The 16805-nt window shown below is 53.7% G+C and overlaps 2 protein-coding genes across 4 annotated transcripts; one reads left to right on the top strand and one right to left on the bottom strand.

Annotated features, from left to right (window-relative positions):
- Positions 1 to 6063: 6063 nt before the first annotated feature.
- Positions 6064 to 15695, bottom strand: FKBP8 (FKBP prolyl isomerase 8). Of its 3 annotated transcripts, none has more exons than XM_064280997.1 (9): positions 15613 to 15695; positions 13905 to 14203; positions 10568 to 10737; positions 10403 to 10491; positions 9939 to 10159; positions 9171 to 9343; positions 7572 to 7649; positions 7007 to 7138; positions 6064 to 6567 (listed from the first exon to the last, which is right to left on the bottom strand). In XM_064280997.1, the coding sequence occupies exons 2-9, from the start codon at positions 14200 to 14202 to the stop codon at positions 6481 to 6483; spliced, it is 1248 nt and encodes a 415-aa protein (XP_064137067.1). In that variant the 5' UTR covers position 14203; positions 15613 to 15695; the 3' UTR covers positions 6064 to 6480. The 3 variants fall into 3 exon arrangements, with proteins under 3 accessions (XP_064137067.1, XP_064137066.1, XP_023407975.1); XM_064280996.1 differs by having other exon boundaries at positions 9939 to 10156; positions 15613 to 15680; XM_023552207.2 differs by lacking the exon at positions 15613 to 15695 and adding an exon at positions 15012 to 15115.
- Positions 14309 to 15745, top strand: LOC135230536 (basic proline-rich protein-like). The gene is made up of 3 exons (XM_064279909.1): positions 14309 to 14312; positions 14944 to 15019; positions 15259 to 15745. The coding sequence occupies exons 1-3, from the start codon at positions 14309 to 14311 to the stop codon at positions 15743 to 15745; spliced, it is 567 nt and encodes a 188-aa protein (XP_064135979.1).
- The last annotated feature ends 1060 nt before the right edge of the window (positions 15746 to 16805 follow it).

Below are 16805 nucleotides of genomic sequence, written 5' to 3' on the forward strand. Positions count from 1 at the left end.
AGTACAACTGCTCCCTAGTTTTCTTGATTGTAATCTTTACTGCAGCAGATTGCCAGGCCTTTCTCCATTGGTGCTGCCGGTGAGTTTGAAGTGCCAACTCTTAGGTTAGTAGTCTAGCACAAACTGTTTGCACCACCCAGGGACCTTTCCCCATTCCCTAGATAACCACCAGTCTACTTTCTGTCTCTGTGGATTTATGTATTCTGGACATTTCTCATACAGCCCTGGTGGCACAGTGGTTAAGTGCTCTGCTACGTGCTTGGCTACTAACCAAAAGGTCGGCAGTTCGAACCCACCAGCCACTCCACAGGTGAATGATGTGGCAGTCTGCTTCCATAAAGATTTACAGCCTTGGAAACCGTATAGGATAGTTCTATTCTTTCCTATGGGGTCGCTATGAGTCTGATTCTTATAAATGGAATCAAACACTATGTGGTCCTTTTCATCTGGCCTCTGTCACTGAGCATAATGTCTTCAAGATTCATCCGCATTGTAGTATGTATCAGAACTTCACTCCTTTTTATGGCTGAATAATACTCCATTATCCATTCAACCACTGAGGGATGCTTGGGTTGTTTCCACTTTTTGGCTATTGCATATAGTGCTGCTATGAACACTCATACACAAGTTTTCACTTCTCTTAGGCTTATGTCTAGGAGTGTATGTGCTGGGTCATGCCTTTTGCAGAGCTGCCTGACTTTTCCACAGCAGCTGCAGCGCTTTATCAATGCCCCCTTTTACAGATTGGGAAACTGATGCTGGAGAGAGGCCCTGCCACACAGTGAACACCTTCTGGGCTCTCAGGTCTTCAGTTGTTTTCCTTGTTGCTTTAATCTAATTGGGGGGGCGGGTGGCTAAAGGATGAAAGACAAAGTTTAGGGACCTTCTTCTGTCTCATTAGTTTTACCACCAGGCTGGCACAACTGCCCCCATTTTACAGATGGAGACATGGCGGCCCCACCAAGTTTCAACTGCTGACCGAGTGGAGTCAATGCTTGATTCCTTGTGACGCACTTTTCCTGTACCTGTCATGAATATCCCATTTACATAAGGAGAAACTAGTCTCAGGGGAGAGATTGCCCGTCTGAGGCAACCCCACTGGTGAGCAGCTGGTTGGGATTCAAACTCTAGTATTTTGGGCTGATTACCCACCATCCTCTGTTCCCCATAGAATGCTCCCAACACAGGGCCAGGTATGGGATGGGTGGGATGAATGCAGGTAAGTGAATAAATGATCTTGTTTAATCCTCACAAATCACCCCATTTTGTGGACAAGGAGACTAAGGCTCAGGGAACCAGCTCAGAGTCACACATTTTGCTGTAGAGACTAGAACTCCAACCTGTCTGAGCCCAGGGCCAAGGCTCTGGGATCCTCCGGCCAGATCAGCTGATCCTAGAGGTAGATGCCTATGCATGTCCAGACACAATGACCGTCTCGACTGTCTCCTCAGTCCCTGCCCAGCTGTTTATCCAGGAAGCTGGGCCAGGTCAATACTGGAGCAGGTGGGGCTGCGCTGTCCTGGAGGGTCTCAGGTGGGCAGAAGTGGGGGAAGCGGGGCACAGGAGTCGTCAGGGGAGAGGAAGGGCAGGGTGCCAGCAGCCTGGCTGCTGAGTGGAGGAGAAGGTAGGAGGAGCAGGCTTTGTGGCTCCTTGCATGACCTTAGGAGCCCTAGTGGCACAGTGGTTTAGTTTAGTGCTTGGTTGCTAACTTAAAGGTCTGCAGTTTGAACCCACCAGCTGTTCTACAGGAGAAAGACCTAGCAGTCTGCTTCGGTAAAGATTTACAGCTTTGGAAACCCTATGGGGCAGTTCTACTCTGTCCTGTAGGGTTGCTATGAGTTGGAACTGACTCAATAGCAGTGGGTTTGGTTTTTACAGGCTTGACCTTAGGAAAGGCACCACCCCTCTCTGAGTCTCTGTGGATTTACCTGGGAAATAGACAATAGTCATAATAACCCTCAACCTGCACATACGACCAACCAGGCTCTGTGTTGAGCGAATGGCATCCACGACCACCACTTGGGATGGATACGGTGCTTTGGACCCATGTGCCAGAGGAGGAGACAGGTTTGGAGAGGTTCAAGGAATTGGGAACACTGAAACCATTCAGGGGGCAGCTTGGTAATGAGCAGTTCTCCATTTTACACTGAATTTCCCAGAGCAATAATAGAAGACTCAGCCGGCATTGGCGCACTCTTCCAAAGTCTCTCAGAGCTAGGCCATCCAAGGAATGGGAAACCAGTTAATCACCTTGGAGTGGCACCTCCACACATACTATAGAGTTCTCATTCTAAGATGGGAGCAGTGACCTTGTCCTGCCACTTGCCCTGTGTGGCTTTGGCCATGTCTTGTCCTTTCTGGGTCTCAGTTTGCTCATCCATAAAATGGGGATAAGTAACAGCTCTTCAGAGCCTGGCCCTCAGTCAATGGCAAATGACATCATCATGACTAGTAGGGTGAAGCAGCCTCATTGTGGTTCTGATTTGCAGCTCCCTTTTTTTTTTTTTTAATGACTGATGCCAGCACTGGTCTGTCAGTTTGTCATACTTTGGTGGCTTGCATGTTGCTGTGATACTGGAAGTTATGCCACCAGTATTTCAAATAGCAACAGTGTCACCCATGGTGGACAGGTTTCAGAAGAGCTTCCAGACTAAGACAGACTACGAAGAAGGACCTAGTGGTCTACTTCTGAGAAAACTGGCCAATGAAAGCCTTATGGACAGCAGTGGACCTTTGTCTGATGTAGCACTGCTTTGGGCAAATCTGCTGCAAAAGACCTCTTCGAAGTGTTAAAAAGCAAAGATGTCATTTTAAGGACTAAGGTGCGCCTGACCCAAGCCATGGTATTTTCAATTGCCTCATGTGCATGTGAAAGCTGGACAATGAATAAGGAAGACCGAAGAATTGATGCCTTTGAATTATGGTGTTGATGAAGAATATTGACTATACCATGGACTGCCAGAAGGACGAACAAATTTGTCTTGGAAGAAGTACAGCCAGAATGCTCCTTAGAAGCAAGGATGGCCAGGCTTCATCTCACATACTTTGGTTACCAGCCAATCATTTTAACCTCTGTGCCACCAGAGCTCCTTTACACCTCATGTACTTCGGACACGTTATCAGGAGGGACCAGTCCCTGGAGAATGACATCATGCTTGGTAAAGTAGAGGGTCAGCGAAAAAGAGGAAGACCTTCGACGAGATGGATTGATATGATGGGCTAAGCATAACGATTGTGAGGATAGTAAAGGGCTGGGCAGTATTTCATTCTGTTGTATATGGGGTCCCTAAATCAGAACCAACTCGACAGCACCTAACAAGAGCAACAGTGACTGATGAAAAGGAGCCCTGGTGGCACAATGTTTAAGCACTCGGCTGCTAAGTGAAAGATCAGCGGTTCAAATCCATCAGCCGCTCCTTGGAAACCCTATGGGGTCGCTATGAGTCAGAACCAACTCTGCAGCGATGGGTTTTTTTAAATGACTGATGACTTTGAGCATCTTTTCATGTGCTTCTCGGCCATTTGTATATCTTCTTTGGTGAAATAAAGTCCTTTACCCATTTTTTGAGTGAGCTGTCTCTCTGTTGTTGAGTTGTAAGGGTTCTTTATATATTCTGGGTATTAAACCCTTATTAGGTAGATAGATTGATAGATAGATACAGCTGATGGATGAATAGATGGTTTAAGGGCAGATGGAAGGCTGCATGGATGGATGGATAGCTGCTGTTGAGTTGACTCCAACTCATGGTGACCCTATGTACAACAGAACAAATTGTTGCCTGGCACATTCGAGTCCATCGTTGCACAACTGTGTTAATCCATCTCCCAAAGGGTCTCTCTCGATGGCCCCCTACTTCACCAAACATAATGTCGTCTTTCAGCAATCCTTCCTACTGAAGTGTCCAAACCAAGCAAGTCAGACAATGTTCTGTTCTGATCCTTAGTTTTCATTGGCTAATTTTCAGAAGTAGATCACTAGACCTTCCTTCCTAGTCCATCTTAGTCTGGAGGCTCTGCTAAAATCTCTGAAACCTGCCCACCATGGGTGACCCTGCTGGTATCTAAAATACTGGTGGCATAGCTTCCAGCATCACAGCAACATGCAAGCCACCACAGTCCACAAACCGATAGATGGGTGGTGCTATCAGGTATTTGGTTCCCAAATACTTTCTTCCATTCTGTAGACTGTCTTTTTGCTTTGTCGATAAAGTCCTTTGATATGCAACAATAATTTCTGATGAAGCCCAATTTACCTATTTTGTCTTTTGTTACTTGTGCTTTTGGTGTCAAGTCTAAGAATTCATTGTTGAAATCTAGGTCTCAAAGCTTTACTATGTTTTGTTCTGACGGTTTTATGGTTTTAGTTTTTACATTTACGTCTGTGATCTATTTTAATTTTTGCATATGGTGTAAGATAGGAGGTCGGCAGTTCAAATCCGGCAGGTGCTCCTCGGAAACTCTATGGGGCAGTTCTACTCTGTCCTATAGGGTCGCTATGAGTTGGGATCGACTCGACGGCACTGGGTGCAGGTAGCTAGGAGTACAACTTCATTCTTTTGCATGTGGAGATGCAGTCATCTCAGCACCATTCATTGGAGACTATTCTTTCCCTACTGGATGGACTTAGCACCCTTGTCAGAAATCAACTGACCATAGATGGTAAACAATTTTTTTTAACTGGACATGTATGTTGTTTCAAGTTTAGGATTTTTTAAACCACACTAGATGAACACCTTTGTAACAGTCAGCCATTGCTACATAACAAAGGACCACAATCTTGGAGGCTTAAGATAATGCATATGTATTATCTCCTAATTTCCAGGGGTCAGAAATCCAGCACATTCTAGCTGGGTCTCAGGAGGCTACAGTCAAAGTGTTGGCTGGGTTGCAGTCCCAACCCCCATGGAGCCTCTTCCCTGCCCATGCCTGAGAACTGGGCATTGTGCAGATAAGTGAGACTGAGGGCTTCCAGGCATCTGGGGGAAGAGTGGGGTGTTCCAGCTGGGATGCAGCCCCTCCCTCAGCCTGGGCAACCTCCTGGACCCCTCCTAGGGCATCCTGCAAAGCCCCTGCATTGTCTCAGGGTCGGGCAGAAATCCAAGGGGGCTGGACAGTGAGGAGGCACAGCTTTAAGCCACCCTGGCCTCATGCCCCAAGTGGTCATGGTGGCCAGAGCAGGGGCCTGAAGCCAGTGGGGTACAGACCCAAACTGCTGCCTGCCACCTCCTGCTGGGAGGCTGGGCCAGTGGCTTTACCACCTGGGCGGAGAGAGAACAGGAAGCAGCTCATGGAGGTCTACTTTTGGGGACCCCCTTTCCTGGGACAGGATGGAGCAGCAGCAGACTGGCCTGTGTTAGGCTGACCAGGTTCTGTGGGAGCCATATACATCCTCTGGGCCTCAGCTTCCCTGGCTCAGTGGAGAGAGGCTCCCCCAGCCCCAGGTTATGGCAGACTCAGATGGGATTGGGGCAGCCCCTAGAGCCAGCTATGACTCCTCCATGTGGCCCCAAGGTCCTAAGGATCTCTCTACTGCCCGTGCCTGGACTGGAACCCATGAGGCTCAATCCCATCCCAGGGCCTTTGGACTAGCTGTGCTACTGTCCAAATGCCAGGTTGCCAGCCTGCCACATAGCTGGACCCTGGTGGTCGTAGCACCCAGCATCCCCTGCAGAAAAGTCTTCTTCTCAGACCCCCACCATGCCCCCTCGCAGATCCTACCCATCATCTGTCTCCTTCAAGGCTGGGGCCTTGCATCTGCAGCCTGTCTACAACCAAAGGTATGAGTCCATGATATTGGGCAGGGGCCCCATTTCCAGGGTAACAGGATAGACACGAGGTAAAGAAATGTGGTGCCAGGCAGGACCAGGTGTGACCCTGGAGAAGTTCAATAGGTCAGGGAATATTGGCTGCTTCCTTGGGCCTCAATTTCTCCCTCTTTAAAAGAGTCTGTTGTAGCCTGGGAGGAAGCGCCCCAGCTTGAGCCCTGGCTCAGCCATGCCCACGGTGCTATGCGACCCTGGACATCCCCATGTGGCCATGGAAGAAGACTCTGGAGCCAGTGGATTGCGGGGTGGGAGGCTTTATTTCACTGTGGGGGGGCCTGCACAGAGGGCAGCAGATGGGATGGAGGGGCTGGCACTCAGGATGGGAACAGGGCGGGAGAAGGCCTGCCCAGGCCTTTTGGGAAGGAGAAACTGAGGCTGGCTGGGTGGAGGCCTGACTTGGGATGGGAGGCGGGACCGGGGTCTGGGGGTGAGGGCCCCTCCCTCCGGGCTGGACTTGGGCCCAGCCCTGCCTCACTCTCCTCTGAGAGGGCTGCAGTCTCTACTGCTCACTGGGCTGCATGGCCCCCAAACCTCGCTGCCGGAACCGGAGGAGGGGGCTGGGCCAGGGAGGACAACGGACCAGGGGCCAGGGAAGTTAGGGAGCATGGGGTGGGGTCCACGGTGTGCGGGGAGGTGGTGGCTGCCACCTGGATGGTCAGTTCCTGGCAGCAATGACCACGGAGAGGGCCACGCCCCCCAGGGCAACAGCAGTTGCTCCAAACAGCCACTTCCATGGGATGGACTATGGATAAAGGCGGGAGGGGGAGGGTAAAAGGGGCTGGAAAGCAGCCGAGGCATACCTCTGGGACCTCAGCTCCTGACTCAGCCTGAACAGGCATCCCAGCAACCACTGCCTAAAACCATGCCCTCCCTGCCTCCTGGGAAACTCCTACTCATGCATCAAAATCTAAATCAAATGTCCCCTTCTCTGGGACAACTCCCCTCCCCACTAGGCCTTCCAGTCTGGGTTCCAGCTTGTCATAGTCACACAGGGCTGAGGCCTCTCTTGTGTATAAGCACTGCACAGTATGGCCCAGTGACCAAGAACATCAACGTCTGCAGGGAGAAAGGGCCCCTATCCCTGAGCAGCCTCCTTGTCCAGCCTGGGCTGCACCCTCCGCCTGGCGCACCTTCCCTGGCCCTGGCCCCAGCCCCTCTGGGGTCTACCACCCGAAGCTCACCCAGGCACCCTTCCCAGGACACTTGGCAGGCAGCCGGCTGGGGTTGCCCAGCATCTTCCGGTATAGGGCGGTCTCCGTGTTCCGCTGGGCTGCGTGCTTCTTCACCAGCTTTGAAAGCTCCGCATGGATCGTCTGCAGGGGAGGCGGGTGTGAGCAGGTCCAGCTTGACCGTCTGTGCTAGTGCTGCCTTTCTGGGGGTCTGGTCTCTTGGGGGCTGGGCCCACTGGGACACAGGGTCTGTCTGTCACAGGCTCACTATGGGACCTGGAGCCAGGCTCTGCCCCTGTTGGCATCAACAAAATGGATGGGACAAGAGCCAGGTGGCCAGAAGAAAGGCAGGGAGATCAAAGACATGGACATTAGCCACAATGGTGGCACCCTCAGCCTCTGGGCATCGTGAGGGGTGATCTTAGACTGTCCATCTGGGGAGTCAGGTGGGTCCTGGCAAGCTTGCTGGGGCCATCAGCCACCCACGGCCCAGATGGGAACACCAGTGGCAGACCCACAAGAAGGGCCTGGGGTAGACTAAAGAAGGGACTTCCCAGACATTCTCAGAATACCTCACCTTGTTGGAAGGTTCCAGCTTCAGGGCTGCCCGCAGGATGGGGATGGCCTCACTGTACTCGCCTTGCTGGGCCAGCACCTGCAACAAAGGGGGACATCACTCTGGGCCCTGCTCCTTTCCCCACATGTCTGTCACAGCCTGGATTCTCCTTCTCTCACCACTTCAGCCAGTCATTGGCTTGTCTTACAGTTGGCTCCAAAGGCCACCTTCCCAAAGCTATGGCGACTGGCTCAGGGCCAGGCATGTGACCCAGGCCAACCAATGGAGATCCAGCCCTGAACTCAGCCAGTGCCACTGGAGAACAGCTGCTAAGCGAGGGAAGACGGCAGCCTAGAGCTTTGGCAGTGGGGGATGTCTTGGCTACCCTGAGAGAGGAGCCCACAGGAGAGAGACACGTGTCCTACATTATGTGAATGCCTGGATCCAGCCATGCCTGAAACCCAATACACCATGCTTAGCACTTCTGTGAGCAATCTATCCTTGCTTTTGCCTGAACTGCATGGGTTTCTGTCACGTTTGACCAACTGACCCAAACACACACAAGGCTCAATGAACAGATGTTCCATGGTACCCGTAAGATGATTATAAGCTCTTTGAAAACACCAGCAGCACCTTTTTCTTCCTTACATCTCTCTCCAGAGGTCTGCACACAGCAGGTGCCTGATAAAAGCAAGCTGGAGGGAGCTCCTGCTCAGGCCACTCACAAAGACGCTAGGTACCCTAGCATCTGCACCTGAGTTTACTGTTCACTGACAGCCCCCTACACACAGGATGGCTGTGAGGAGTAGAGGCGGCTAGGGCTCATCCCTGCATCAGCCAGCACTTAGTGAGCACCTGCCATATACCCGCATTCAGTAAGTATCTGTGATGTGCTAGCACCTAGTGATCACTTGCTATGTGTCAGCACCTGGTGGGCACTGCTGTATACTACCATTCAGTAAGCACCTATTATATGTCAGCATTTAGTGAGCATCTGCTATGTGCCAGGCCCTGTCCAAGGGACGGAGATACAGGAGAAGGAGACACAGACAAAACCCCATCTTCCAGTGTGGGGTCAGACAGGATGTGTGATGCCTTGTGTTGCTTGTCAGATGGTGACTTGCAAAACTCAATAACAGGGTAGGGGGCACAGCGGGGAGGGGGTGCTGGGCTCAGCTGGGGTGGTAGAAAGATAGCCTGAGGAGATGACATCTAAACAAACACCCAAAGGAGGTGAGGGAGGAGCCTATGCAGGCACCCGGGGTGAGAATGTCTCAGGTAGAGAGTACAGCCATGTAAAGGCCCTAGGGTGGATACAGGCCTGGCCTGGTCAGCGAGTAGTAAGAATGGAGAGAAGCAAGAAGTCAGGCAGGACAGGTGAGAGCAGTATAAGAGAGGACAGCAATGACACAGCTTACTCTGAGGAAGAAGGGAGCCACGAGGCATTATATGCAAAAGAGACAGTACTTGGTTAAAGGACCAGTGCAGGAGAATGGAAAAAAGCCAAGAATCTGGGTTTGAATGTGGCCTCCCCCAACGCACTGCTGCATGAGCTGGACCACACCCTGCGCCTGTCTGTGCCTCCGTGCCCCCGCCCCCACAGCCATGGCACCCACCCACCTTGCCCTTGCGGAAGAGCGCTTTGATGTTGTCAGGCTGGTGCTCCAGCACAAGGCTGCAGGAGCGCAGCGCAGCACGGTAGTGGTCCAGCTTCAGCTGCGAGGCCGCCAGGTTGTTTAGACACTTCACCTTCAGCTGCAGCAATTGCTCCTCCTCCTCGAACGTCATGTCAACTGCAGGGGTGTGGCCGTTACTGTGCTGCACCAGCCCCACACTCACCCCACTCACCCATGGTCTGACCTGACGGCAATGCCACTGGCCTCACACCCACCCCGGCTGCCCACGGTCTGACCCTGCCCTCTCTGCTCCTGGGAGAAGGGAGGAACTGGCACGGTGGGCTCTATATGACTGAGCACTCCAGACACTGTAGGAGGTGGCAAGGGGGCTTCTGAGCTCCCAAGGATAGACCCTCAAACTATGTTAACACGCAGCCCGTAGCCTGCCTTCCCCAGGCGTCACCAAGGTCTACGAAACAGAGCCTCGGGTACGTGGGACTGACACCAACTGGGGTGACCCCCGTCCTGATAATACCTGCACCCTGAATATCCCATTGGTCCGGAATACACCACAAGCTTGAAACAGAACTTAACCAAAAAGTCAGGGGCTGTTAAGCATCTAATCTATCCATGCTCTGGAATATTCTAGAATGTTCTGAGGCCCACTGATCTGGTGGCGGCTTGAATTCTCTAGGCACCAATGGCAGACGTGGTGGCAGTGGCAGCAAAGGGGATGAAAACTATGTAGTCACGGAGTGGGGCAGGAGGGCACCTTTGGCGCTGGAGGTGATGGCCTTGATTGCGAGGTCATAGGAGTTGGCCGCCAGAACGAAGTTGGCTCGCTGGTAGTGGGCGTTGCCGCATTCGCGCTTACGGTTGGCCAGGGCCACGCGCTCCTGCCCTGAGAGCATCTCCAGGTCAGGCCCATCCACGGCTGTCTTCAGGGTCACTTCCAGGCACAGGGCCGCATGTGGGGGGATGTAGGGGCTCCTGCTGGGGGGCGTGGGGCAGGGGCAGCACTCAGCCTCGGCACCTCCCAATTATACCCCAGTCCAGGAGGAAAGGGCTCAAGCCCTGGATGTGCTGCCTCTGAGCCTCCTTCCTGGTAGAAGGTAGGGAAACAGCTCCCAAACCCCACTGACAATGGGACCTTGGCACCAAAGTTCCCTGCCCTGAGCCTCAGTTTCCTTTCCCACGAAACAGGTGGGTGGACAGGGTGGGATGAGGGAATCTCACCTGCCCTGGGGGCCATAGCAGTACTTGGAGTCAGCAGTGACCATGGCAGTCTCCCCCACGTCCATGAGCGGGACACTGAGGTCCAGAGCCTAAAAGAACAGAGCAGCAGAGGGTCATGCGGGCCCAGGCTGGCCCTGGCGTCCCCTGGCCCGCCCCGGTGCCCACCTGGATTACGTCACAGTCACCCAGGGTGAACACCAGCTCTGGCTCCTCCTGCACCCTCGTGCCGTTCTCCAGTGACGTCTGCACTCGCACTGTCACCACCTGGCCCTTGGCTGGGCGACTTGAGCCGGGTGGGCCCGGGACCAGCGTCTTCTTCCTCACCTTCCCGTTCCCTGAAGGGGGTGAGGGGATGCAGCCTGTCACTGGGAGGCTCAGACAGGGAGCCCACTCCCCTATCCCAGCTCTGGGACACAGGCTGAGCTTCAAATGACCACTCTGCTATCTACTGAGCAGGTGACTTTACGCTGAGGGGCCTCAGTGTCCTGGGCTGGACACTGGGCCCAACAAGACCAATTTCGGGATGCTGGTGCCAAGAAATATAAAAACTCTATGGGGCAGTTCTACTCTGTCCCATAGGGTTGCTATGAGTCGGAATCAAATCGACGGCACTGGGCTGGGTGGGTGCTGAGAAATGGATCAAGGACCACCAGCATTTCTGGTTGCTGTCTTAAGAAAACCAAGGGTCTGTGAGGGCCAAGGGCTGAGAAACAGCCCCCTCCCCAGTATGATCAGGCCTCAGTTTACCCAACTATGCAATGGAGAGATTATGGGACCTCCTCAGTCCACCAGTCCAAGTTGGCCAGGTGAGCAGGGCGCCAGACACTGCAAATGCCTCTCTGTCATGGCTCTGGGCTCAAGTCAAAACAGTACTGATAAGTTCACCATTGACACAATCAGCAGCCCCTCATGCCCCCAGGGAAACCACTGTCAGCTCTCAGCTGCCTTGGCTGGAGTTTACCTCCACGCCCCAAGCAGCCCCCAAGCCAGCTGTTGTCGGGTTGATTCCAACTCGTAAAGAACTTATGTGTCAGAGTACAACTGTACTCCATAGGGTTTGCAATGTTTGATTTTTCAGAAGTACATCACCAAGCCTTTCTTCTGAGGTGCCCCTGGGTGGATGTGAACCTCCAACTTTTTGGTTAGCAGCCAACTGCGTTAACTGTTTGCACCATCCAGGGACTCCAAACGTCTCCTGTTGTTAACTGCTGTTGAGTCAGCCCCTGATTCACAGTGATCCCATGCACAATGGAACAAAACGCTGCCTGGGCCATCCCCACGATCGGCTGCAGACCAAACTGTTGTGCTCCACAGGGTTCTCATGGGCTGATTTTTTGGAAGTAGATCGCCGGCCTTTCTCCCAAGGTGCCTCTGGGTGGACTCGAACCTCCAGCCTTTCAGTTAAAAGTCAAGCACCTTCACTGTTTGCACCACTTGGGAACTCCCAAGCAACCACAGGAAAGGCCAAGTGGCCACAGTGACTCAAGGAGCCTGCAGCAACCACATGCCCATGTGGTCCCACAACTGCAAGCAACGGGGGATGGAAACGAAGGATCAGAGAGAGCAGGCAATTAGCCCGTGGCACGCAGCCCCGCCCCCTCCCTGACTACTGCAAGGCATCTACAAAATGGAGCTGTGGCAAAGCAAGGGCTTAATCCACAGAGCACATGGGACTGACATCATCTAAGGTCACCCCCATTCTGCTGACGATACCTGCATACTATAATATTCCATTGATCTGGAATATACCAAGTCTGGAATAGGCCCAAACTAAAGATTAAGAACAGTTAGGTGTCTATCCATATTCTAGAATGTTCTGAATTTCTGTGCTGCTGCCCAATTTGTACACGTCCCACATCCAGCCTAGGACCTGTGATCTAGTAGGTTGCAAGGGACCCCTGAAGCTTGAGGTTTCTGGGCACTAATGGTGGATGTACTGGCAAGGTTGTACCCAGGCGCTGCTGGACAGATCAGATCCCCTCTCAGGACCTGAGTCTCCTCATCTGGAAAACAGAAGCCTCAGTTCTGACTTCAGAGAGTGGCTGGCTAGTACGAACAAAAATGGACAGAGCCAGCCTCGTACTCAGAGGGGGAGCGAGAAAGCTCTGAGAGTATCCCTAGAGGAAAGGTTCCCAAACTCTGACATAGCCAAGGGGGCTGTGTGACCTCGGGCAAGTGCCTTCGCCTCTCTAAGCCTGTTTCCCCATCTGCAAAATGGGGACATAGGAGGAATTATGTCCTGGGGCTGCTGTGAAGATGTACAGGCCTGGCTCAAAATTAGTGCTCTGTAATATGGGTTTAATATTGTATATTACCACGTATTATGTTATGGAGTCCCTGGAGAGTGCAAACAGTAATCACGCTCAGCTGCTAACAGAAAGGCTGGAGGTTTGAGTCTATCCAGAAGCACCTCAGAAAAAAGGCCTGGCAATCATCTTCTGAAAAATCAGCCATTGAAAACTTTGTGAGGCACAGTTCTACCCTGACGCACACGGAGTCACCAAGAGTCAGAATCGACTCAAGGGCAACTGGCTTATATTACATTCCCTTCTAATACTAGTACTCAATAATATTAGCTGGTGCTATTTTTAGAAGTAGGACTATTCTCAATAGCTGTGGTGATGTTTCTCAAAACTCTATTTTATCAGCTTCAAGATAACCCGGTTTTGTATTATTGTTTGTATTACATATAAAACGTTATAACACAGGGCCTCCAATGGCACAAATGGTTAAGCTCTTGATTAGTAGCCAAAAGGTTGTTGGTTTGAACCCATCCAGAGGCACCTTGGAAGACAGGCCTGGCCAGCTGCTTCTCAAAGGTCACAGCCTTGAAAACTCTAGGGAGCAAAGTTCTACTCTGCACACACGGAGTGACTATGAGTTGCGGTCAACTCAACGGCAACAACAATCTGCTGTGCGTTACAGATGTACAGCTAGTACTGCTAATATTGTTGGCAGGTGTGATGCCGTATGTTGTCACTTATGCGGTGTTAGTATGACTGAGTGTACCGCCCTCAGCACTAGCAGGAACACCTCCTCCACCTGGACACTAACGTTCTTCTAAAGTCCTGGGTGGCTGGGACAGGGCACTAGGGGTCAAGGGGGCCATGTGTGGGTTCAGGGGCTTCTTTCCTACAGGACTTCTCTGTAGAGCACTGAGAAATGCTGTGAGCATCTGCCAGAAAGCTTGAAAAAATGGGACATTCCTCACATCAGCCTGACCTCAGGATGCATTTTTTGGGGAATGCCCTTAGCAGGAAGTAGCTGAGAAGATGCACTAGGGGCTGGTGACACCAGGATGCCACTCTGTGGCCCCGGCCAGCAAAGGGAACAGGGACACAGTACCTCATGGAAGGTTTAGGGGCGTGACAACAAGCAGGTCACAATCACTGTGGTTACCGCTGACCCTCACAGCAGAGGCGAGAAAATGAGGCTCAGAGGGCAACGAGTCTGGGTCAAGGTCACTTCTGAACCTCAGCTGTCCGGGTCACCTGCTCCTTACCCAGGATATCCAGCCACTCGTCCGGGGCTGGGGCTGGGGCGGGCTCAGGCTCCATGGCTGCCAGGAACTCTCGGGCCAGGGCCCCGGGCTGCTCCAGCTCTTCTGGCGGAGTCTGCCCCATGTCCTCCAGTGGTGGCAGCTCACTCAGGTCATCCTCCTCCTCCTCTTCTTCCTCCTCCTCCTCCTCCACGTCCTCAACTCCATCCAGCACCTCAAAGTCCTCCAGTGGTGGGACCCTGGCAGGCAGCGGGGTGGCGGGCTCAGGGCCCACGGCAGAGGGCTCGGCACAGGATGCCATGCTGTTGGGGGGAGGGGACGGGCTAAGAACCCCACCCGGTCCCTCCCATTTTCCCCTCCACCTCACACTCTGCAAAGTAACTTGAGGCCTCAGTTTCAACTATACAATGGGTATTACAACTACACTGGCTTGTTGCAAGGATTTAACAAACTCTGGCCATGTAGCTCAAACAGTGTCACCATTACTAGAACTAATTATTACTTACTGTAAATGCCCTAGTAGAGGGGTGACCACCCTCCCCCCCAAACACACATTTCCCAAAAAAGGGAACTGAAGCCCAGAGAGGTAAAGCCATTTGCTCAAGGTCACAGAGCAAGCCAGCAGGGGTGGGATTTGAACCTCGGGCTCCAGAGCCCTGGGATTTTGTATGATTAAATCCCAAAAGAGGGTTCTGGGATTTTCTTTGAGAGTCAACTAGGAGGCCTTTGGAGGCTATTTTTAGAGCTCCAATACAGAAGAACAATCTCTCCCAGAACTCCCTGCCTGCTGCTGCCCCTTTTCCTAAGGAGGAGCCCCCGGCCCACAAACTCACCTCCAGCCCTGTGACCCTCCAGAAACCCCAAGCCCTTTCCTTCCAGACTCTGAAGCTTATAGGGCACCCTCCCACACCAGGGACCCTTGGCCCTGCACCTGCCCTGGGGGCCTTTTCCTCTCCCCAGGTCTCTTGACCCCTATAACAGCAGGCCCCTTTGCAGGACTGCTGGAGATACCCCCACATTTTATGCCCCTTCCTTGTCCCAGGCCTGTTGGGAGCCCCCAGCCCTGGACGTGACATCACGAACCACCCAAAGCCTCAAGACCCTACGAACCTCAGGAGGTGGGGGCCGTCCTCTTAACTCACGGCACTTCCCCCTCCATCCTTCACCTGTCCTCTCCTGTTGGGCTTGGGCTCCCTTTCGGAGACCCTCCGAGACCCTATCCCCACAATCCCCTGCGCCGGCACAAATCGGCCTCCCCCGCTCCAACTACCGCCCCCGGCCTGGGCCAGGCCCCCCAAGCCGCTCCCTCCCCCATAAACACCCGATGTCCCCAGACGCCCCCCTCCTGGCCCCATAGGCCCCCACACCCTCCACACACCACCCGCCCAGGCCTAGCCCGTGTCAACTCCCCAGCAAGACCCCCAACGCCCCCTGCCCGTCTAACGCCACCAGTCGGGGGCCCCGACCCCCGCACCACTGGGGAGTCCCGGCCCTGCGCTTCTCTGCTGGCAGACCCCCACAGCTTCCCGTACCCCCAGTCCCTCCGCCCCCGCCCGGCCGAGCTCCCTCGGCACCCGACCCCCGCGCGCCCCCGGTCCGCCTCCCTCGCCCCGCCCATCGCCCGTGGCCCCTGCCGCGCCGGCCCGGCTCGGCCAAGGCCTCGACAGCGCCCCAGTCCGGCGCGACCCCGCCGGCACCCCTGGACACGTGCCTCCAGCTCCGGGACCCCCTCCTGGGGTCCTGCGCCCCCCTCCCCGCCCCCAGCCGCCGCCGCCGCGCCTCGGGAACTAGGCTCGGGCCCTGGCCCCGCCCCCCAGCATGCCCATTGGCAGCAGCAGCCGTGACCGCCACCTCCATTGGTCCGAACACCCGTCCATCTAGGCGCAGGCACCGCCCCCTTCCTGCTTGGGTCCGCGGGGCGCTCTTAAAGGGGCCGCGGCTCCCGGGCGCCCCAGGGGGCGGGGGTGGGGCGGTGGAGGTGGACTCGGGGAGCTGATGGGACGCGGGAGGGCGTCTGAGATGCGGGTCGGCGCAGCACAACCTGGGGGGACTCCCTGCTCCCGGCCAAGCGTCATCCTGCCTATCTGCGAAATGGGGATAAACATCCTTATCCATGCAGCTCACCAAGGATCTGCCGGGAGGATTGTGCTACTTGGTGTTTCCTACAAGAGCTGAGGCTGCAGTGTCAGAGCAGCTCTGAGGCTGCTGGATAGGCCACCTGGGAACCTTTGTCACAGCTGTGCCTGAGGGGGACCGTTGTGGCCCCCGGTTTTGTCTATCTAACCCCCAGAAGATTGCCTGGGGCATACAGTAGGTGCTCAGTAACTACCAGGTTGATGACCCTGCAGGGCCGCTGGAAGTTCTTCCTCTGCGCACCCTGCTGAGCCACTGCAAGAGGGTGATAAGGTGCCCCAGGGCCCTGAAGAAGGTGGCAGCCTCGATTAGATGTGTTTCTGGATTTTGTTTTCAAAGAATAGGCATGGGGGGCACTTAATTCCACTCTTGCTCTGTTTTATTTCCTTAGCAGCAGTTACCCTCGTCTGGAATGATCTTGTTCATCCCATGGGAGGGATTTTTTTGCCTGATTTGTGTCCAGTACTGTCTAGAAGGATGCCTGTCACGTATGGGCACTCAAGAAATTCTCGTTGAATAAATGAATGAATTGGACACTAGCTACTGGAGGTAACTAACATCTCAGATCCAAGCTCCAGTGTCACCTCTTCCAGGAAGCCCTCTGCGACCTTCCCAAAGCAATATCATGTGCCCTGTTTCACTGCTCTTCTGGCACAATGAACCTCCACTTCATATTTATTTTTGTGACATGATTTGATTAACCTCTGCCTCACCCACTAGACTGGGATACCCCAAAGTCTAGGAATGGTCTGTTGTTTCTCATTGTTTTAA

Source organism: Loxodonta africana, chromosome 3 (genome assembly GCF_030014295.1).
Source record: "Loxodonta africana isolate mLoxAfr1 chromosome 3, mLoxAfr1.hap2, whole genome shotgun sequence".
Taxonomy (NCBI): domain Eukaryota; kingdom Metazoa; phylum Chordata; class Mammalia; order Proboscidea; family Elephantidae; genus Loxodonta; species Loxodonta africana.